Genomic DNA, 23,227 nt, shown 5'->3' on the forward strand with positions numbered 1-23,227 from the left:
ATAGCCTCACAGGAGACAGCTATATCAGGGTCCTTTCAGCAAAATCTTGCTGGCATATGCAATAGTGTCTGTGTTTGGTGGCTGATTATGGGATGGATCCCCAGGTGGGGCAGTCTCTGGAAACTCAGTCCTTTTATAACCCACAAAGAGCGGTTGGAGACATGCACCTCCCTGACTGGCTGCTCACCATTAGCCCAGATGACGCCACGGGACAGGCAGGGCACAAGGCATGGAAAATTACCCCAGCACATGCACAGACTACTTGTTTACTAGTTAGAACACCGGATGTCAGCGCCATTGTAAGGGCGGCTCCTCACACAGGAGATACCAACTGAGATACCAACTCAGATGGCAGGCAAAAAACCACATGGCTGGGGAAGTAGCCAAGATAGTATGGTATAGTAGAGTTAGAATAGAAGAGTATCTGCCCCACTAGAGAGCTTGCAGTTTGTTGATTAATTTATTAGGTCTTCATGTCATTTACTTGGGAGCTAAAATGGGCTAGAGTGAGTGTAGAAACACCTATCATTATTTGGGAGCAAAGAGGATGAAGCAAACCCCACAAAATTATATTTATGTTTGGCACCGATCATATTAGGCATAGAATATAAACTTAGACAGAAATACAAACTTAGAAAGAATCAGACTAAGAACCTAAAAAGTCCTGTGGAAGGAGCGATCAAGCACTTCCTGAAGTGCTTTGTGAAGGCAGGCAGGCCACTCTATGAGCAGAGCAGAAGTTTGGCTGGACACATGCAGAGAAACAGCCAATACCCGAGAACTTGAGACTAGGTGACAGAGATCAGAAGCAACTGGGAAGTTGGGAACATTCACAGCTTACCAGCAATGCAGTCCCTGAAGCAAGAAGAGTGTAAAGAATGACTGCTGCACACTAAGGTTGGTGGAATGGCAGAAGCCACCCATCAAGAAAGCCACCATAACCCCTACTCCCCACCACCTCCCTGCCTCCCGCACACAGCTCTACAGCTGAGGGTTAACAGCCAGGAGCAGAACTCCATACTAAGGCTCGGAGAGAAGCTCACAAGCCTCCCACAAGGGCTCACAACCTTCCTAGAGTGAATGGAGGTCACAAATGCAGGCTGGCACAAGGGCCCAAGCCAGGTGTCTTGAATGCATGTCAGCCAGAAGAGATCACAAAATACAGAAACTATATTTTCCACAAAAGAACTGGTGGGAAAAAACAAACAAACAAACAAACAAACAAACAAACAAACAAACCTCATTCCTCCTTAGAATGGGGAACAAAATACCCATGGAAGGAGTTACAGAGACAAAGTTCGGAGCTGAGACGAAAGGATGGACCATCCAGAGACTGCCCCACCCAGGGATCCATCCCATAATCAGCCACCAAACACAGACACTATTTCATATGCCAGCAAGATTTTGCTGAAAGGACCCTGATATAGCTGTCTCGTGTGAGACTATGCCAAGGTTACTCATATACTTGGAGTAACATTGCTAAGCTTAGTGAGAGGGGCAGTTTATGAGCGTCAAGAAAGTTGTTGTGTGCAGGGCAGTGGTGGTGCACGCCTTTAATTCCAGCACTGGGGAGGCAAAGGCAGGTGGATTTCTGAGTTCGAGGCCAGCCTGATCTACAGAATGAGTTCCAGAACAGCCAGGGCTACACAGAGAAACCCTGTCTTGAAAAAACAAAACAAAACAAAACAAAACAAAACAAAAACCCAAAAAAACCAAAAAACCCAAAAAGGAAGATAGAGAATGTTGTAAAGAAGAAACCTTAATCCCTATATCACATGTCTATTAGGAATATAATCTGAATGCAATGTGTTTTCTCATTTGTTTTTTTATTTGTTACTCTTTTTTAAATAGATACATCATATGTCACAATGGATTCAAGGCCTGTGTGTGTGTGCATAGGGTTATTGAAAGAAGCAAAGTACCCCCCCAGAACAGTTAGAAGATACGTAGTAGTGCCCACTTTTAGTAAACTTTCTGAATATGATACAAATTTACCATTGGTTGGTTTTTCAGCTTCACTGGGAATACATCCATAAATTCACACTGCAGAAAATCCCTGTGAGTAGTAAGAATGTGGAAATTCTTGTTTGTTCTGGTCCACTTTCCAAATGTAGTATGATTCATATTAAGGAAAAATTTATGAATGCAATCAATGTGGTAAAGCTCTGAGTTTTTCCTGTTTTCTTCAAATATGTGAAAGACTTCATAGAAAAATGATGCTATAAGTGTGAGGCATGTAATAAATGCTTCTACCATCACAGATATCTTCAAAAACACAAAAGAACCCAAAATTTAAGGGAAACCATGAATGTAAACAAAGTGATAAAACATTAAGATGTGATTCCTCTTTACCATTAAGTCGAGTTGTAAAATTTATTCATACAGATAAAAGATTCATCAGTGTAATGAATGTGGTAAAGCTTTCACAGGTGCCAATTATCTTTGCAGGCATGAAAGAAGTCATATTGGAGAGAAAACTCTGAATATACTCCATGTTGTAAAGCCTTTGCATATCACAGTCACCCTCAAAAGAATGAAAGAATTCATACTGGAGAGAAATCTTATAAATGTAATCAATGTGGTGAAGCCTTTGCACGTTACAGTCATCTCTGAGTACATAAAAGAACAGATACTGGGCTGGAGAAATGGCTCAGTGGTTAAGAGCACCAACTGCTCTTCCAGAAGTCCTGAGTTCAAGTCCCAGCAACCACAAGGTGGCTCACAACCATCTGTAATGGGGTCTGGTGCCCTCTTCTGGTGTGTCTGAAGAGAGCAATGGTGGTGTACTTACATGCATAAAATAAATAAATAAAATTTAAGCACACACACATACTGGAGAGAAACCCTATAAATATAATCAATGAGATAAAGCCTTCTCATATCACAATAGTCTCCAAATGTATAAAAGGACACGTACTGGAGAGAAGCCTTATGAATGTAACCAATGTGGCAAAGCCTTTGCACATCAAGGTCATCTTCAAATGCATGAAAGAATTCATATTGGAGACAAACCACATGAATGTATTTAATATGGTGAAGCCTTTGCACATATTTATAGTCTTTATCATTAAGAAAGTATTCATACTGGAGAGATTCTATGCATGTAAGCAATGTGGTAAAGCCTTTGTGTTATGGGTCCACTTAGATCCAATACAACTCCAACACCAGGTCAGTACAGTTGACAAGAATTTATTGTAACCATGACACTACTGATCAACCAGGACTGTAGAGTATACTCAGGATCTGAGCTGCAACCCATTTTACAAAACTTTTAATCTTGAAAACCACAAACATGTGTGCCATGTTACAGATACATTTTCCACCTGTCAGCACTTAGGGATAGGGGCTTTCTTTATGTGATTGAACGATGTCAATGGATACAGAATATAGGTTTTACTGTCTAACCAATCATATCCATTTATTCTTTTGTGGTTAGAAATAGTCATTATGTTTTGTGGAAGAAAAGATGAATAACAGAAGCTGTTCAGTTATTGGGAAGTCTCCAGTTCCCCTAGAGCCTAGGAACTTGAACATAGTTTCATTCTATGATTAAATGGAGTCTAATAACAAAAAGGCAGTACTCAGAACACATTTATTTTACTTGTTCCCAAAATTTGCATATCATAGTTCTCTACAAATAGATAGAAGAATGCATATTGTGAAGAAACCCTGTGAATATAAGCAGTGTGATGAAGCCTTTTCTGGCAGTGGCCCTGTAGGGAACAGCATATCAGTGTTTCACTGATAGGACTCTCCTGTGGCAAGACCCATGAAAATACCTTCCCACTTGGTAAAGACCTGGGGTGAATTTGGTGGCTTCTATGCTTATTATCTAGATCACATGTGCTATAAGCTCTCCTTGCTTTTGCTATACTTATGTTAATACTCATAGCAATGTTTACTTTCACCTTGTCAAGCATGGACAAGGCTGGAATCTTGTAGGCTGAAAGCTCTGTGAATGATTCTGTGTTTTTCTCAATACTCTTTCAAGGTGTAAAACCCTCTTTTCCTCTCTTTACTTCTGTTGATCCTCCAGATGTGACCATTATTCCTGAGTATTTTGGGACATGTAATCATGCCCCCAAAGAAACAGCTACAGTCACACTGAGTAAGCCTGTGGTGGTTGTGGAGAGCAGTGGGTCCTGCTTGCATAGCTGTTCTGAGGAAGCTATGTCTGATAAACAGAGACGAAAAATGGGAAAGCCATGTTTGATCAGTAGAGAATTAAAAATAGTTCTTAGAAAGATGGCATCAAATTGATAGGTGCTTATTGGGAAAGGTTGCTTGGTACAATGATCACATCTCTATGTGCAATTAAAAAAGTATTATGGCAGAGAGGTGCTATTTGATGAATAGACGTATATCCACAAATGTTTATTTAATCCGTGTCATCTTGCATAATTGAATAACCAGCTACCAAATGGGTATGTGCTCATGTCCACAGGATATTTCTGGCTAGACATTTATTTTTGGCTTTCATTAATTGTACTTTGTAGTGCAAAATAAGATTAGGGAGTAATTGACATATCAGGAGATGGGAAGGAGGAAGGAAAACTATTGGGGGCTTTTACAGTGATGGGGCTTTTATAATGCTGATGTTATGATTTCATTAAGTAGAATAACCAATGATATCACTGCTCCTGGGAGCAGGCTTGTGATTGTTTAAAGAAAGATGACTTGAGCTATTCAGTACCACTTGGTTGAAAGGTCTAACAGGTAGTCAGAGTCCTCACTTTTGCGGAGACCACACATCTGTTTTCAGGTTCCAGAACCCCACCAGAGATGGACTCCAGTACTTTTCACAGCACAGTTATCTACAAATACAGAAAATAATACATACCAGAGAGACAATATATAAATGTAAACAATGTGGTAAAGCCTTTGCATGTAGCAGTAGTCTTACAAATCATGAGAAAAAGTCAAACTGCAGAGAAACTCCATCAACACAGACAGTGTGGTAAAGTTTTGCACTTCCTGGGATCTTTATACAAGAGTAAAACCTTTAGTGTGTAATCAATCTGTTAAAGCCTTTGCATATCTCAGTAGTCTTTGAAGTCCTAAAAGAACTCATACAGAAGGGAATCTATAACTATATAAGATTTAGTAAGATCTTTTAGATCACTGCACACACAAAAGGTTAACTGAGAGAAATCTCTTTAATGACAGCATGCATTTAGCTCTGGCTAATGCTCAAAGAAGAGCCAGCTGGGAATAGATTTTTATTTCCACCTATGCTGTCACCCTTAAGTCCCTTTTAGGTTCAGGTCCCAGGTTAATTTTTGAACAATTTAAATATGGATTGGAGACTGCATGTCTAACCAATTAGACAGACACTTACACAGCATATATATTCCCAGAATTAATTCTTAAGTACACCAGTGTCCTGAAACAACATCAGTGACAGGTTCCTAAGTACAAAGTGCCAGAGGATGAAAAAGACAGGAAAAGTAGAAGGCAGAAAGTTACAAAAGCTGGGGTGGGGAGGCCTTGCAGAATCCTCTGCTAATGAATGTTTACCTTCCCAGTGAGGAAGATGTGCTGGCTAACCATAGTGCTCCACAGGGTTTGTTATCTGGTTCCTGTTTGCCTTCCAGGGTTCACATACTTACCAGCTGAAAACTAGCTGCAGTTTACCTAAGCCCAGCATGAAGGACTCAACCCAAGTGAAATTAGAGTATTTGGGGGTTTATTTGGGGTAGCTCTCTAGTGGATTCAGTGATCCCAAGGAACCAGAGAGTTCACTAGTCCCAAGGAGGTGAGAGAAGTTATGGGATGGGAGTATAAGGAGCAGAGGTGGGGAGAAGGAGTTAGCAAGGCAAGCAGGGATAGAGAAGTGCAGGGGGGAGGGAGATGGAGAGGGAAGTGGAGGGAGGAGGGGGAAGGGCAGAAGGAGGGAGGAGGAGGCAGAGAGACAAAGAGTACAAACTGTCAGGATTATATAGGAAGATCTTCTGGAGACGGGAAAGCTCAGGGTATCTGCCAACTTTGCTATGTAACAGGTGGAGACTGAGGAGAGCTGGGAGAACCTGGAGGTTCAGCTGTAACCTTCCCAGCCTTGAGCAGGCTAAGCAGACCTTGAACATTCATCATGACAGGCCTTATCAAGCTAGATAGAGACAAGTGTCTTGGCTGCAGTTGCAGGTTCCCATGGGAACTTAGCTGTTTTGGCTGCCTGTGCTGACCTTGTTCTACAACGTATTCCAGCTAAAGAAGGGAATGGGTTTTGTGGTTTTTCCCTTTATAAACGTAAAGCCTATTATTAAACTTTGAGTCTTGATCAGAATCTTTGTCTTGACTTCATTCTTCTCTCGCGTAACACCCCCCCCCCATCTTTTCATTTCCAGCCCCCCCTTTCAGGTAAACTCAGTTCGCCCGTGGCTGCTGGATGGCTCCACCCAGCCAGCTTTGGTGTGTTAAATATATGCAGATCAGAAGCTGGTCCCGGGTCTGAATCCCAACCGCAGCAAAACTATTGTTTCCCCAAATCTCTCTTTAATCGTTAATATCCTGGGCACCCTTCCGCTTGTAGGACAGATTGATAACTCCACTGCAAGTTGAGCTATGCAAGCTAACTACCTTGATTCCAGGAGAAAGGCAAACAGTCTACTGAGTGAGGGTAGCTCAGGCTGAAAAGTCAAGGACCTGCTGAGCATGGGGTCGCTGCCCACATAGGGGAGGAGCAAGCGGCTGAGCAGTGATAGGTGCAGTGGTGGTTCCTCCCTGGGGCTGTGCGGGGAGACAGAAGGGTAGTCTATTGGAGGACCGGCACAAGTACTACAGAAATGAAAATCCCTGTAGATCTGGAAAAGGTTGTCCCTGGACTTGAAGCTAGGTCTGAGAACTTCTACACTGTGTGGCTTCAGCACACTCTAACTCTAAGGGAGGTGCTCGACTCACTCAAGACTTACTGGCTAATCAGAGCCTCTAGGCAGACCTGTGAGTCAGAAGAGAAGGCGGGTTTTCCGGGTGCCCTGGTGTCGGTTTCGCTTCGTAGCTGAGTGCTTGAATGGTCCTGTGTGCCGTGCTCCGTTTCCTGCGGTTGGATGCTGTGGATTGTGCACAGGCAAGCTCCGAAGTTGCGACATGGTAAGCACAGGGTCACTGCCAACAATGGGGAGAAGCAGGGGTCTGAGCAGAGCGAGCTGGTGTGGTGGGGCTTTCCTGGGGCTTAGTGGGAATTGGCGGCCACGTGTGAGGTCCGTGAGGTCCAAGCCACTCGGGGGATCCAGCTGTAGCCTCTGAATAACTTCACTGTGGGGGCTGCATCTGTGCAGAGATTTGGCCTGTGTGTAGAAAGATCTTTGGCATGATCCCAAACTCAGAGAGTCCTAGTTTCTACAAGTTCTGTTCTTACCATTTGCCATAAAGGTGGAGTTAATTTTGTGGAGGTTGTAAAAGACATCTCATGTGCTGGGTAGCAATCCAATATCAAGCTGTGATGTAAAAGTGCAGGATTGATGGTGTAAAGGATTTACTAAAGCTTAGGAGATAGTAAGGCACTCCAAGTAGAATTTATCTGAGGGTGGACTGCATGTAAAACATCCCACAGATAGGTAATGTGCTAAATAGGGAAGTTCAGAGATTAGGTTGCTAGGATACACAAGCTAATTCACCCGGATTGTCCAGAAATTAGGCATCAAGCCATAACAAAGGAAACAAACTTGATTTACTACCATCCACTGGGTTCATCTCCATATCAAAGAGCAGGCCTCTAACAGGCTGGTCTATGGGGCATTACAGGATCACAATCAACAGTAAGGCCTGGTGTGGCATAAAGGTTCAGTTTTCTTCTTGAGAAAAGCATAGTTCTGCCACATGGGTGAGATGATGCTTAGTGACAACCATGTGAGACGGTAAAAAAGAAAACAAAACAAAACACTGTTGTATTGAGTGCTAAGTTACACTTTCCCTGAGGTCTCCATATATGGAGAATGACATAGCTCCTCATGAAACCCAGGAACATGCTTGGCAGAGCCAGTCACAGCTTGGGGCCTAGGCCTTGGGAGCTTTCCCTGAGGCTCTGGGTATAGAGATAAAACAGAGCTCCTTCTCTAAGACCTGGAATTTGCTTGGGAGAGCTGGTAATAATCTGGGGCCAGGGCCTTTGGGAGGGGTTGCTTCAGATTCTGAGAGCATAACTCTTCCCACTGTACGGGGTTGTGGTTATCAGTCCCAAGGCCACAGGAGGCTTGGTCAGAAATGTTTTTCAGATGCACTGAGTTTGCCCTTGTGCAGCAACTATTTGATTAGACTTCTCCTGAGTGTGTCCCATTGTATGATGCTTCTGCTGACTTCATAGTTTCTTCATCTTTCTGACTTCATAGATGTCTCCCATCTCCTTCCTTTCCCTCATGTCAATCGTGTACAAGATGGTATTCTTTAGAAGCTTACTTAGCATGAGCCATAGCTTGTGTAAGACCTCCCCACCCCAGCTTTTTTACTTTCTACCTTTTCTGATGTTTTTCCTCATCTGGGACCTTCCACTTAGGACACTCCGTATTCCATTCCTCACCCCCCCCCAGTCCACCCCTCCGACTACTCCACATCCCACACTTCCACCCTACCCCACTCAGTCTCCACATGGATGTCACCACCCTCTCCCCCCTCCCAACAGCAAGTGACTTCTAAACTCCCTGGGGCCTCCAGTCTCTTGAGGGTTAGGTACATCATCTCTGAATGAACACAGATTCAGAAATCCTCTACTATGTGTATGTTGGGGGGTCTCATATCAGCTGGTGTATGCTGTCTGTTTGGTGGTTCACTGTTTGAGAGATCTCGGGGGTTCAGATTAATTGAGACTGCTGGTCCTGCTACAGGATTGCCCTTCTCCTAAGATTCTTTCAGCCTTCCCTAATTCAACAACAGGAGTCAGCTGCTTCTGTCCATTGGTTGGGTGCAAATATCTGCATCTTATTCTTTCAGCTTCTTGTTGGGACTTTCGGAGTGCTGTCATGATAGGTACCTTTTTGTGAGCAATCCATAGCCTCAATAATAGTGTCAGGCCTTAGGGCCTCCCCTTGAGCTGGATCCTACTTTGGACCTGTCATTGGACCTTCATTTCCTCAGGCTCCTCTCCATTTCCATTCCTGTAATTCTGTCAGAGAGGAACAACTATGGACCAGAGATGTGACTGTGGGATGGCAACACCATCCCTCATTTGATGTCCTGTCTTCCTGCTGGAGGTGGGCTCTACAAGTTCCATCTCCCTACTGTCAGGCGTTTCATGTAAGGTCCCTCTCTTTGAATCCCGGGAGTCTCTCACCTCCCAGGTCTTTGGTGCATTATGGAGGATCCCTCCAACCTCCTATTTCCTGAGGTTCCCTGTTTTCATTCTTTCTGCTGGCCCTCAAGGCTTCAATGCTCTTCCCTCCCTCACCCAGAACCAGGTAAGGTTCCCATCTCTCCTTCACTCTCTCCCCCATTCACTTTCCCTCCCTCCCTCCCCACTTGTGGTTGCTTTCTTCTCTCTCCCAAGTGGGACTGAGGGATCCTCACTTAGACACTTCAGCTTGTTGACCTTTATGAGTTCTGTGGACTGTATCTTGAGTATCATGTACTTTTTTTTTTTTTGGCTTATATCCACTTATTAGTGAGTACATACCATACTTGTCCTTTTAAATCTGAGTTACCTCACTCAGGATGATATTTTCTGTATTTTCTAGTTCCATCCATTTGCCTGCAATACTCAGGATGTCCTCTTTCTTAATAGCAGAGTAGTATTCCATTGTGTAAATGAACAACATTTTCTGTATCCATTCTTCTGTTGTGGGACATCTAGGTTGTTTCCAGGTTCTGCCTATCACAAATAAGGCTGCTGTGAACATCATGGAACACATGCCCCTGTGGTATGGTGGGCCATCTTCTGGGTATATCCCCAAGAGTGGTATAGCTGGGTCTTCAGGTGGATCTATTTCCAATTTTCTTAGGAACCTTCAGCTTGATTTCTGGTGTGTTTGTGCCAGTTTGCAATCCTTCCAGCAGTGGAGGAGTGTTCATCTTTCTCCACATCCTCTCCAACATGTGTTGTCACCTGAGGTTTTGATATTAGCCATTCTGATTGGTGTAAGGTGGGATCTCAGAGTAGTGTTGATTGGCATTTTTCTAATCACTAAGGACTTTGAACATTTCTTTGTTTCTCAATTATTCGTGATTCCTCAGTTGTGAATTCTGCTTCGTTCTATACCCCATTTTTTTTGGTTTGGTTGTTTGGTTTTTTGGTGATAAACTTCTAGAGTTCGTTATACATTTTGGATATTAGCCCTGTATCGGATGTGGGATTAGTGAATTTATTTCCCAATCGTAGGTTGCCAATTTGTCTTTTCAACTATGTCTTTTGCCTTAGAGAATCTTTCCTATTTCATGAGGAAGTTCCCTTGCTTACTGTATTCAGGGTCTTATCAAGATGATCAATTTATGACAAGATGTGAGGAACACATTGCTCAGCTGTATTATTATTATTATTATTATTATTATTATTATTATTGAGCTTACTTCCTTGTCCTGGCCCAGTGTCAAATGTTTGCCTTATTCCTAGAAGCAGTACCAAGGGCTATCCACATCTGGGAGAGTAGAAGATTCCAATAAAATTCAAATTTACCATACTAGGGCTCTGTCTGCCCATAGGGTGGGGTGGAAGGGCAGAGCTGGGAAGGCCTGTGCTGTCTGAGTGATTTAATCTCTAATCCTCCAGTAGGAGAGCCTCTACTGTCCTCTGGGCAGCCTAGCAATCAGGAGGAGCAGCATTGGGAGGTAGCTTGGAAGTTCTTTCCATATTCTCCTCTGATGCAGTTCATCAGAGAGCTGTGAGGGAGACCCCAAGCCATGCCATTGTGATTGTGGCAGCCACCAGGGTGAAGGGGTTGGCCAAGCGATCCCAGTCCAGTCTGATTGGCCTGTGATGGACTGTGAACCAGACTGTCTTTCTTTTGGTACTTGTGGTGACCTGGGTAAAGAGCCTTGGCCTCTGAGCCTGCCTGAGTGTGAATTTCCTGGGAAAAGAATTTACTTAACTTTTTACAACCGTGGTCATTTTGAGCTACCACAAATCTTACAGAAGCAGCTCAGGGTGAGAGGAGGAGGTAGTTTTATCTGGAGAGTTTAACAGAGACAGGCTAAGGAGAGAACAAGCTAGACACAGGTGAAAAAAGAATGAGCCAGAGAATGAGACTGTGCCAGAAGACGAGAACAGATTGCTAAAGTTCAAGGCCAAGCTCAGCAATTCAGTCAGAAGTGAAAGAAGCAGTTTGAATCGGTTAGCATGAAGAGGTGTTTGAGTCAGAACAGCTGGGTTCAACCAGCCAGCCAACGTTCAGAAAGAAAAAGAAAGGGTGATTTTATTCAGCCATTAAATCTCAGATGCCCAAAACATTCTAGACCTAGATAAGATTGTACGGAGGCTAGAAGCTTCCAGAACTAGATCTAGAATATCAGAAGGAGGAATTAAGCCTCCAAGATGATATTTTTATACTACTGTGTAATGGTCACTGTATACAAAAACAGAATGAAAACTGTATCTGTCATAATCATACTGTCCCTGTCTTCACTATTTTGCTTTTCTTTATTCATTATTGCTTCCCTTTTTTGCATTTTCATTTAATATTAAATTATTTTTTAACTGAAGATAGATTCTCTCTCATTCAATATATCCTGAGCACTCTTTTTCCTCCCTATACTCTTCCCAATTGCCACCCCCCCATTTCACCTATCCTCCTCTCCCCAAGATTCAACACCCCCTCACTCCCATTTCCTCTTCAAAACGAGCAGACCTCCAACAGAGGACAGCCTAACAGGACAAAACAAGGTAGAAAGAGACAACATGAAAGCCTTCATATTGGACAAGGCAGCCTGATAAGAGGAAAAGTCTCAAGATCAAGCAAAAGAATCAGAGTTACACCTGTTCCCACTGTTAGGAGTCCCACAAAAACACCAAGCTAACAACCATAACATATCAGCAGAGGACCTGACACAAACCCATGCTGTCTCTGTGCTTGCCATTTAAGTCTCTGAAAGGTTCCTAAAAATCCAGTCAGTGTTAGTCACAGATTCCCTCTCAGGTCAAGGGTCTCAAGTTAAACCAAACATTGGTTGGCCACTCAAACAAATTTGTTAACATCATGCCTCAGCATATCTTGCAGGAAGGACCAATTGTAGGTGTGTGTGTGTGTGTGTGTGTGTGTGTGTGTGTGTATGTGTGTGTGTAAGGGGTGGGGGTCCAGGTTTCTCTTTCTGTAGCCAGAAGAGTACCTTCTCTCCTCAAAGAGACTAGAACATGGGGGTTAAGGCTTCAAGCCTGCACCAGCTTGATTTCTGCATTCAGTGAACTGTGTGGAATTTGTCCTCATTGATGGGGTCCTGCTGTCAGTTATCTGAGAGCAAAGTTTTGTCCTAGCATCAGCTTAGATTGTTTAAGGATCTCCAAGGGAGCACCTTGGCCAACAGCTCAACTAAATGTAACCCATTTCCAACATTGAAGCCCTGGCTGACTACAAAGGATGGTCAGTTCAGACTCCATATTCTCCATTACTTGGAGTCTTTATTAAGGTCACCCTAATGCATCCAGGAAGTTACTATTGTACTGGGTTTTTACACTAGCTCCCAAATCACCCCTAATTCCAGCTGTTTCTCCCTGCATTATACTTTACCCCTACATCCCTCCAACTGATCCCTCCCACTCCTGTTCCCATAAAACCCCAGTCTACTCACAGAAACCACTCTATTTCCCCTTTAGAAGGAGATCTGTGCTTCCCTCCTATAGCCCATCTCTACCTAGCCTTTCTGGGTTTGTGGAGTACAGCTTGATTATTGTTTACCTAATAGGTAATATCCACTTATAAGTGAATGCATGCCGTGTTTGTCATTCTGAGTGTGGATTACCTCACTTAGGGGGATTTTTTTTTTTAAGTTGCATTCACTTGCCCATAAATTCACGATGTCATTAAAAAAAAAAAAACAAACAGTTGAGTGATACTCCATTGCATAAATGTACCACATTTTTTGATTATCCATTCTTCAGTTGAGGTACCTCTAGGTTGTTTCCAGTTTCTGTCTAGTGTGAATAAATATGCTATGAACATAGTTGAGCAAATGTCCCTGTGGTAGGGTAGAGCACGTTTTGGATAGATTCCTAAGAGCAGTGTAGCTGGTTTTGAGATAGATGGATTTTCAGTGTTCTGAGGAACCACAATTCTGAGAAAATACTGACTTCCATAATGGTTCTGTTAGTTTGCACACCACAAGCAGTGAAGACTTCTTCCCCTTTCTCCACATCCTTGCCAGCATGAGCTATCCCTTGTATTATTGGTCTTAACCATTCTGACATGTACAAGATAAAATTTCAAAGTAGTTTTGGTTTGCATTTCCCTCATGGCTAAGATGGCGATGATTTCATCAAGTATTTCTCAGCTTTTGGAGATTCCTCTGTTGAGCATTCTCTGTTTAGATCTATACCCCATTTTTAAATAGAATTTTTCTTTGGAAAGCCTAGTTTCTTGAGGTCTTTGTATATTTTGTATATTAGGCCTCTATAAGATATGGATTTGGTTAAAAAAAAAACTTTTCCCATTCCTTAGGCTGCCTCTATGTCCAATTGACAGAGTTTTTCCCCCACTTCTAATCTGCTTTCTATTATTGGCAAAGAGGAGAAACAGAATACATAGGATGAGTACTGGTCTGTAATTTCTTAATTTTTAAATCATATCCTTATACCTCATGTTTAAAAGACATATGTTTATCTGTCTTTCTGTCTCCTTTTATTTGTGGTGCTATCTATGTTGTGTGTTTTTATTCATTATAATCTAATTATATTGTTGTTTCTCTGAAAAGTGATAGACGGTCACCTATTTTCGTCTTCTGACAACTTACTATGAGTTTCTTGAGTTTTTGATAGTTTGGGAAACAGTTTTAGTTTCCTCTTCTTGATTCTGAAGGCTTGCCTCTCCTCATTTCTTGGCAACTTTGTCTTTCAGTTGTTACAATCAGCAATTTTTAGAGTTTTGCTACTTAAGTGATTGATATGGTTAACACATTTGATTTGTGTTTTTAAAACTTTCTGATCTATTATTGTCTCTGTGTCCTGATTAGCTTCAGTTGTCAACATTTTGGAGCCTACAGTCATCTGAGGAAGCCTCACTTGAGGTCATGCCCTCATCAAAATGGCTGGATGCTGTGTTAGTGAGAGATTGTGATGATTGATGTGGGAAGGCTCTTCCACTGAGGGTAGCAGGATCCCTCAGCAAGTGGGCCTGGGCTACATAAGAGAGCTAGCTGAGCATGGGACAGTGACCAAGCAAGAGGGCAAGGCAGGAAACAATGTTTGTCTATGGTTTTTGCCTTATTTTCTTGATGTTTCTATCCTAAGCTCACAAAATGATGGACTGTGTTCTGACAGGACCAAACAAGTGAACCTGTTCATTACCTGAGTTGCTTTTGGTTAGAGGATTTAATCAAAGTAGCAGAGTAGCAAGTTAGAACCAAGAAAAAAAAAATCCTCAAAAAGTGATTTTGTTGCTGGAGAGAAACTGGACATGTTCTCCTTTGGAGGAATGTGGGAGAGATCAGGACTTGAGATGGCAAACAGCATAGAAAGCTGTACTCAGAGCTTAACTGGCTGTTGTTGTGGCATCTGGAAGATATAAATATTGCAAGTTATGCAGACAGAAGGTGATGTTGTAGGATTTCAGTTGAAAATAGAATGAAAAATTTCGCTAGAGGTCTTTTTTGTGGTAATTTGACCCCAAAACTTCCTTATTCTTCCCATGCTCTGAGAAATTGAGTAAGGCAGAATTAAAAAATAATTGGCTGTATTTCTTAGGTGGAATAATGAATCTGTTGGATGATTATTACTTGTAACTCATTCATGACTACAATGAAAAAAGCATCAAGTTGTGCAGAAATAAATGCAGTCTGTGGCTTGTAGAGGAAAACAGCTTTGGGTAGTTTCAAATGGCAGCCAAATGCTGAGACAGAGGCCTGAATTCAGGAATGAAAGCCTAAGAAGGTGTGCTAAGGGAAACACACCCTCCTGATAAGCCTTCAATGAATGGAAGACTGGGCAGGGGTAGGCCCCTGGGAGGAACTTCATACAAAATCTGCTACAAGCGCTGGCATCCTTGTTGTGGTCCAAGCATGGGGGAGTCCATCCCAATTTAGAATCCCAACTTGCCAGTATCACCCAAGTTCTAGAAATAAGAAAGATGTAAAATTTAAGGTTATGGATTCTTTCCTTGTGGTTTCAGTTCAGCACTGTTCTAGCCATCTATGTTTGCCAGAGTCAGAGCTCTAGTGAGGGAGGATACTGTGGGAGTGCATTGCATGAACCTGTGACAATGAAACCTGAGTTGCATTTTGATACCATAAGATGTTGAGATACCTAAGCTATGAGACACCTGCCATGGGATGCTGCATAGAAGGAGTGCAAGTAACTAAACCAAGAGATGCATGAGAAGTTTCATGGATAGGGCCATCTAAGCCTTTTGAAACTGAGGCCCCTTGTGTCTGAGACAGAGCTACTGGATGTGGTGTTTGTTCTGCTGGGTTTCCTGCCTTGGTCCATTCTTCCCTCACTATGTACACATTCCTCTCTATTGGAATGGGAAGGGGCATTCTGTGCCTTAGTATGTTGGGAAGATATAGCTTGCTTTTTGATTTTACAAGATGTAGCAATCAATAGTGTCAGAAGAGGGGATAGAAATATGTATTAGCAGTTAAGAGCACTGGCTGCTTGTTCTTCTAGAGCGCCTAAGTTCAATTCCCAGCAACCACATGGTGACCCACAACCATCTGTAATGGGATCTGATGCCCTCTTCTGGTGTACTACATATAAATGTAGCTACAGTGGACTCATGTAAATGAAATAAATCTTAAGGAAATGAGAGAGAGAGAGAGACAGAGAGAGAGAGAGAGAGAGAGAGAGAGAGAGGAAGAAGAAGAAGAAGAAGAAGAAGAAGAAGAAGAAGAAGAAGAAGAAGAAGAAGAAGAAGAAGAAGAAGAAGAAGAAGAAAAAGGAAGAAAGAAAGAAAGAAAGAAAGAAAGAAAGAAAGAAAGAAAGAAAGAAAGAAAGAAAGAAAGACATTTGAAGAATGTACAGGGTGCTGCAGACTATTAGGGTCGTTGAAGTTAAACTAAGTGCATTTTCATCATGGGTGACCATGACCAGAATGTAGTTGATTGAGTCAAAAAGCTCCCAGATAGGGTGATGTCTTTGAACACTTGTTTCTCCTATGTGGCTTTCTTTGGGAGAGCTTATAATGTTAGTGTCCAAGAATTACTGAAGGAAGTCCCTCAACTCAAATAGTATGCAAAAGTGTTTTATTCTGCAGAATTCTATCATGCAGGGGTCTGCCATTCACTATGATGGATACAGACATGTGAGCTTTGCAAGCTCAATTTAAAGCCTGTTAGAGGAATTCCAGGGAGGAGAAAGTGAACTTTATTCTGATTGGTTGGTTCAAATTCCAAGGGTATAGGTGTCTTTGGGATTGGTTAAGGTTCTGGGGAACTTGGGGGACTTTATGGAACTAATGCAGGCTGATTATTCTTGTTTAGGTTTGGCTCAGGCCTGGTGGTAGGCGCAGTTCCTAGAAGCTTCTGATTGGCTGCCGGTTTTCCTGGAATTGACTTGATTGGACTTTTCCAGTTCTAGGGAACAGAAACTTAGGCCTAGTTTCCCATACTGTCAGTTTGCAGCCTGTCATGCAGTCAGCTTGGCTCTGACCAACTCAGTCCTCTCAATGGAAGCTTTTGTAGGAGGAAACTTTCTAGATTGCTTATTGGGGATGAGATTTGAGTGTCTATAGACTCAACCCATTTCCGGTTTGTGTGTGTTTCTCCTGTGTTGTGATTGGACCTGAGTAGTCAGCTTCCTTCTTATGGCGTCTTGCCTTCACCATTATAGACTAACCATAAATTACATAAGATGCAGTTGAAGCAATTGTTATTTTGCAAGCCTGGTATTTTATAATTTTAATTTTGTTGTTTTTGTCTTTGAGGACAATGTTTCTTTGTGTAGCCCCAGCTGTCCTGAAAGTAGGTGTGTACAACATGCGGCCTTAAACTTAAAAGTCCACCTGACTATGGCTCCAGAGTGCTGGGATTAAATATGGGCCAACATGCCTAGCATTTTCTTTGATTATTTGTTTGTTTGTTTTTATATGATTGGCTGATGGGCGAGAATGTAGGTTTTGGTACAGGTCAAGCATATGCTGTTGTGTTGATAGTCATCCACGTTGTGAATTTTGAAATTTCCAGAGAGAATATTCTGTTTCTCAGTATAGCCTGTATTCATGACATTAATACTGCCTGAGCTTTACTGCCTGAGCTTTCTGAGTCACTGGTTTGCAGGTACATAACATTCTCCCTACCTGTTGTGTTTGTTTTCATTTTTTCAATGAATATGAGTATTTGAGTGTATGCCTGAATATGCACATCATGTATGCCTGGTTCCCATAGTAGTGAGAAGATGGGTTCAGAATTCCTGAACTTGGAGTAATCGATAGTTGTGAAGCCCCCTCGTAACTACTGGCAATTAAGCCTAATTATTTGCAAGACCAGCAAGAGCTCTTCACTGCTGAGCCATCTCCTGTTCTATGTAGGATCAACATTTACATTGCTAATATTTGCATCAGTCCATTTGTATTTAAAGATGCACCCCTCTTAAGTAAGATCTCATTACTGTTATGGATTAAACTGGGACACGTCAGGATTCTGGAAGATGAATAGAGAACTGGAGTGAATGTGTCATTTTTTGTAAGAACTCCAGTAAAATCCCCCGACTCCTTTCTATCTTTCTTGTGGCATTAATTGATTATTACAGGGGAGACAGGGCCTTAATATGTATCTCTGGCTGTCCTGGGTAGACCAGAGATATACCTACATCTGCCTCCACAGTGCTGGGATTAAAGGCATAAACTGCTATATTCAGCCTGCTCATCATTTTTTGAAGTTTGTAATTGTTCATACAGTTTCTCTGATGTATGTTCAGTACTGCTTGCCTCTCTCTCTCTCTCTCTCTCTCTCTCTCTCTCTCTCTCTCTCTCTCTCTCTCTCAGCTATATCCTATTCAAAGAGCAAAGGAATGAGAGAAGTGAACCTTATAACACAGTTTCCTTTTAAGATGACTTGATAATTGTATTAGAACTTCTTGGTCATGAAATAAGTGGGGGAAGCACCAGAATCATACAAATATACAAGTATATTGTCAATGAAGCATACATTTACAATGATGTCAGTATCATGGTTTTTGTTTTACACATGTATGGAATATTTTAGGATGGGTTGACCCATGATGATGTGCATGTGAACTTCACTCGAGAAGAATGGGCTTTGCTGAATCCTTCACAGAAGAGCCTCTACAAAGATGTGATGCTGGAGACCTACAGGAACCTCAATGCTATAGGTAAGACTGAATTTTCTTTCACTTATTAAAATAAGGGAACAATTCTTTCTTTGCTATTGATGCTTTTCTGAAATTCCAATTGAGAATGAGGAAAAATGAGATGAATAAATCACGTCTGCTAAAGATAGTAACTCAAATTTGCCTAATTTCTAATAATATATCATACATTTTCTGGTACTATATTTTAGGCTACAAATGGGAAGACAATAATATTGAAGAACATTGTCAAAGTTCCAGAAGACATGGAAGGTAATTTTCATGTTGATATGAGTATGCCTCTGAAGAAATGTTAATATGTCCTGGAACATTTAAAGAAAATCAATAGTGTAAAAAAAGGCACTTCTTTAAGAGTATTGATTATTAAGTTCTCACAAATCCTTATACCTCAATGTCAGGTGTCTGATTTGTGTTTTCAAGGCATTTCTCTAAAAGAGAAGATGAGGAAACAATGCCCTAACACATAGTACCATTTGAATCATAGCCGCAGTACAGCTATTCTGTAGAACTGCCAATCTAGTGTCATACCACTCACATATTGCCAAAGATATATATTAGGTGATAAGTGTATGTTTCCAATAAGCAAATATTCCATAGTAAAGCTGATTACTCATATAGTAACATTGCTAAGTTTAAGCATGAGGCATGAGAGGGGCAGTTTATGAGAGTCAAGAATGTTGATGATGAGAAACCTTAATTCCTATACCATATGTCTATGATGAACAAACAACCAAACTGCGTGAATGCAATGTAGAAATCTTTCATTTGTTATTCTTTTCTAATAGTTATACCCTGTATCACAATGGATACAAGCTATGTCAGTATAGGTATATTGAAAGAAGCAGAACCTTCTCTCTCTCCCAGAACAATTAAGATATATGTAGTAGTCCACATTTGAGCCAACTTTCTCAGTGTGTTACAAGTTATAATTATTTGGTTTGCCAACTTCAGTGGGAATATATCCATATACTCACACTGCAGAAAATCCCTATGAGTACTAGGATTGTGAAACATTCCTTTCTGTTTGTCCTTGTTTACTTTGCCATTGTAGTATGAAAATGTAGTGTATTTCACACTATAGGCAAATCTATGAATGTAGTCAGTGTGCTAAAGCTCTGAGCTCTTCCATTTCTCTTCAAATATGTGAAAAATCTCATAGAGAAAAAGGATGCTACAAATATGAGCCATGTAATATCACTTACCATTACAGGTATGCAAAACAAACCATAATGAAGGGGAAACCATGAATGTAAACAAATTGATAAAAATCTTAATATTTGAGTCCTGTTTACAATTAGACCAAATTGTAAAACTAATTCCTACAGATAAGAAGATTCATTGGTTTAGTGAATGTGGTAAAGCTTTCACATGTGCCAATTATCTTTGCAGGCATGAAAGAAGACTTATTGGAGAGAAACACTCTGAAAATATTCAGTGTGGTAAAGACTTTGCAAGTCACAGTTATCCTCAAAGGCATGAAAGAATTCATACTGGAGAGAAACCCTATGAAGGCATTCAGTCTGGTGAAGCCTTTGTACATCAAAGTAGTCTCCAAATAATACATACTGGAGAGAAACCCTACAAATGCAATCAATGTGGTAAAGCCTTTGCACAACACAGTACTCTGCAAATACATAAAAGAACACACACTGGAGAGAAACCCTATGAATGTAATCAATGTGGTAAAGCCTTTGCACAGCACAGTAATCTCCAAATACATAAAAGAACACATACTGGAGAGAAACCCTATGAATGTGATCAATGTGGTAAAGCCTTTGTATTTCATAATACTCTCCAAGTACATAAAAGAACACATACTGGAGAGAAACCCTATGAGTGTGATCAATGTGGTAAAGCCTTTGCATATCTTGGTCATCTGCGAGTACATAAAAGAATACACACTGGAGAGAAACCTTATAAATGTGATCAATGTGGTAAAGCCTTTGTAGCTCAGAATAGTCTTAAAAGACATGAGAGAGTTCATACTGGAGAGAAACCTTTCAAATGTGATCAATGTGGTAAAGCCTTGGCATATCATAGTACTCTCCAAGTACATAAAAGATCACATACTGGAAAGAAACCCTATGAATGTACACAATGTAGTAAATCCTTTGCCTCTCATGATCAACTTCAAATTCACGAAAGAAGTCATACTGGAGAGAAACCTTACAAATGTAATCAATGTGGTAAAGCATTTGCATATCGTAGTACTCTCCTTGTACATAAAAGAACACATACTGGAGAGAAGCCCTATGAATGTAAGCAATGTAGTGAATCCTTAACCTCTCGTGAGCTACTTAAAAAACATGAAAGAATTCATCCTGGAGGGAAACCTTATGAATGTAAGCAATGTAGTAAACCCTTTGCCTCTCATGGTCAACTTCAAAGTCATGAAAGAATTCATACTGGAGAGAAACCATACAAATGTATTCAATGTGGTAAAGCATTTGCATTAAATAGTTATCTCAAAGTACATAAAAGAACACATACTGGAGAGAAACCTTACAAATGTAATCACTGTGGTAAATCCTTTGCCTCTTATGGTCAACTTCAAAGTCATGAAAGAAGTCATACTGGAGAGAAACCTTACAAATGTAATCAATGTGGCAAAGCCTTTGTATATCATAGAAGTTTCCAAGTACATAAAAGGACACATACTGGAGAGAAACCTTACAAATGTAATCAATGTGGTAAATCCTTTGCCTCTCGTGGTCATCTTCAAAGTCATGAAAGAAGTCATACTGGAGATAAACCTTACAAATGTAATCAATGTGGTAAAGCTTTTGCACGTAGTTGTAATCTCCAAGTTCATAAAAGAATACACACTGGGGAGAAACCTTATAAATGTGATCAATGTGGTAAAGCCTTTGTAGCTCAGAATGATCTTAAAAGACATGAAAGAATTCATACTGGAGAGAAACCTTGCAAATGTGATCAATGTGGTAAAGCATTTGCATATCATAGTACTCTCCAAATACATAAAAGAACACATACTGGAGAGAAACCCTATGAATGTAAACAATGTAGTAAATCCTTTGCCTCTCATCATGGACTTCAAATTCATGAAAGAAGTCATACTGGAGAGAAACCTTACAACTGTAATCAATGTGGTAAAGCATTTGCATATCATAGTTATCTCCAAGTACATAAACGAACACATACCGGAGAGAAACCTTACAACTGTAATCAATGTGGTAAAGCATTTGCATATCATAGTTATCTCCAAGTACATAAACGAACACATACCGGAGAGAAACCCTATGAATGTAAGCAATGTAGTAAATCCTTTGCCTCTCGTGGTCAACTTCAAAATCATGAAAAAATTCATACTGGAAATAAACCTTACACATGTAATGAATGTGGTAAAGTCTTTACACACCATCATAATCTTCAAGAGCATAAAAGAATACATACTGGAGGGAAACCCTATTGATGTAAGCAATGTAGTAAATCCTTTGCCTCTCATGGTCAAGTTTGAAAACATGAAAGAATTTCATACTGGAGAGAAACCTTACACATGTAGATAATATGGTAAAGCCTATTCACAATCAACACCTCCAACTACATAAAAGAACACCTATGAATATAACCAATGTGGTAAAAGTCCTTACAGTGATCTTGAAAGGTGTGAATATACTTGGTCTATGGCAAGTGGCTGTATTAGGAAGTATGGCCTTTCTGGAGTAGATGTGGCAGTTGAGAAGGTTTGTCACGGTGAGGGTGGACTTTTAGATTCTATGCTTAAACTCCACCCAGGGCAGCAGAGTCTTCTGGTTGCCTTCTGTTCAAGATGTAGAACTCTTGTCTCCTCCAGCACCATGTCTGCTTGGACACTGCCATTTTTTTCAGCCTTGATGATATCAGACTGAACCTCTGAATCTGTACACTACCCCCAATTAAATGTCCTTTATAAGAGTTGCCTTGGTCATAGTATCTTTTCACAGCAGTAAAACCCAAGTTAACACAACAGCATAAAAGATACCACACTGGAGAGAAACTGACAATCAGATAGTTCTCTGCAGGTTTGATAACAGAAATAACATGTTTTAAGTAGTCTCTTCTTCCTTCTCCTCTTCTCTCCTTTCATTTTTCCTCTTCTATATTCCTCTACATTTCCTTTTCCTTTCTGCTTCTTTTTTTCCCCATGAGAACAGTGATGTATTAGATAGAATCTCACGGCTGGAGCACCTGAGGGAGCCATGTTGGGTCCTGGATCCTTCAAAGACTACTCTGCACAGGTGAGAGTGAGGATTACAGAAGAGACACAGGTTCTGGGACAGACCCCTTTTCAGTCTCCAGACATCCGGGCACCTTCCTCGCCAGAGGAGAGGTATTCAGCCTGACCGAGAGGGCTCTGCCAGTGCACCTCAGGGAGCCATCTTGGGTACCGGATTCCTTAGAGACTAGTCTGCGCAGGTGAGAGTGTAGACTACAGAAACTACACAGCTTCTGCAACAGGCAGAAGCGACACAGCTTCTGGGACAGGCCCTGTTTCAGTCCTTCTTTTTCAGACAGGAGGCAGGTCTGAAGGCCAGATATCTGTGCACCTTCCCTGTAAGAGGAGAACTTGCCTGCAGAGAGTACTCTGACCACAAAAACTCAGGAGAGAGCTAGACTCCCATGTCTGCTGACAGAGGCTAACAGAATCATAGGAGGAACAAGCTCCAACCAGAGACAACTATAACAACTAATTACAGAGATTACCAGATGGCGAAAGGCAAATGTAAGAGTCTTACTAATTGAAACCAAGACCACTCACCATCATCAGAACCCAGCACTCCCACCTCAGCCAGTCCTGGATAACCCAACACACCTGAAAAGCAAGACTCGGATTTAAAA

At 41.3% G+C, this 23,227-nt stretch overlaps 1 protein-coding gene across 1 annotated transcript; it reads left to right on the forward strand.

The window, feature by feature from the left end:
- The first annotated feature begins 6,736 nt into the window (after window positions 1–6,736).
- Window positions 6,737–22,303, forward strand: LOC147000692 (uncharacterized). The gene is made up of 4 exons (XM_085832087.1): window positions 6,737–7,086; window positions 18,265–18,391; window positions 18,580–18,640; window positions 19,778–22,303. The coding sequence occupies exons 1-4, from the start codon at window positions 7,084–7,086 to the stop codon at window positions 21,819–21,821; spliced, it is 2,235 nt and encodes a 744-aa protein (XP_085688213.1). The 5' UTR covers window positions 6,737–7,083; the 3' UTR covers window positions 21,822–22,303.
- Window positions 22,304–23,227: the final 924 nt, after the last annotated feature.

Source organism: Mus caroli, unplaced genomic scaffold (genome assembly GCF_978045245.1).
Source record: "Mus caroli unplaced genomic scaffold, Mus_caroli_1 scaffold_17, whole genome shotgun sequence".
NCBI lineage: Eukaryota > Metazoa > Chordata > Mammalia > Rodentia > Muridae > Mus > Mus caroli.

Excerpts from the sequence above, each read along its gene's own strand:
- LOC147000692 (XM_085832087.1), top strand. Across the intron at positions 18,392-18,579 it reads CAGGAACCTCAATGCTATAG|GCTACAAATGGGAAGACAAT; the intron begins GTAAGACTGAAT and ends ACTATATTTTAG. Across the intron at positions 18,641-19,777 it reads AGTTCCAGAAGACATGGAAG|GCATGAAAGAAGACTTATTG; the intron begins GTAATTTTCATG and ends TTATCTTTGCAG.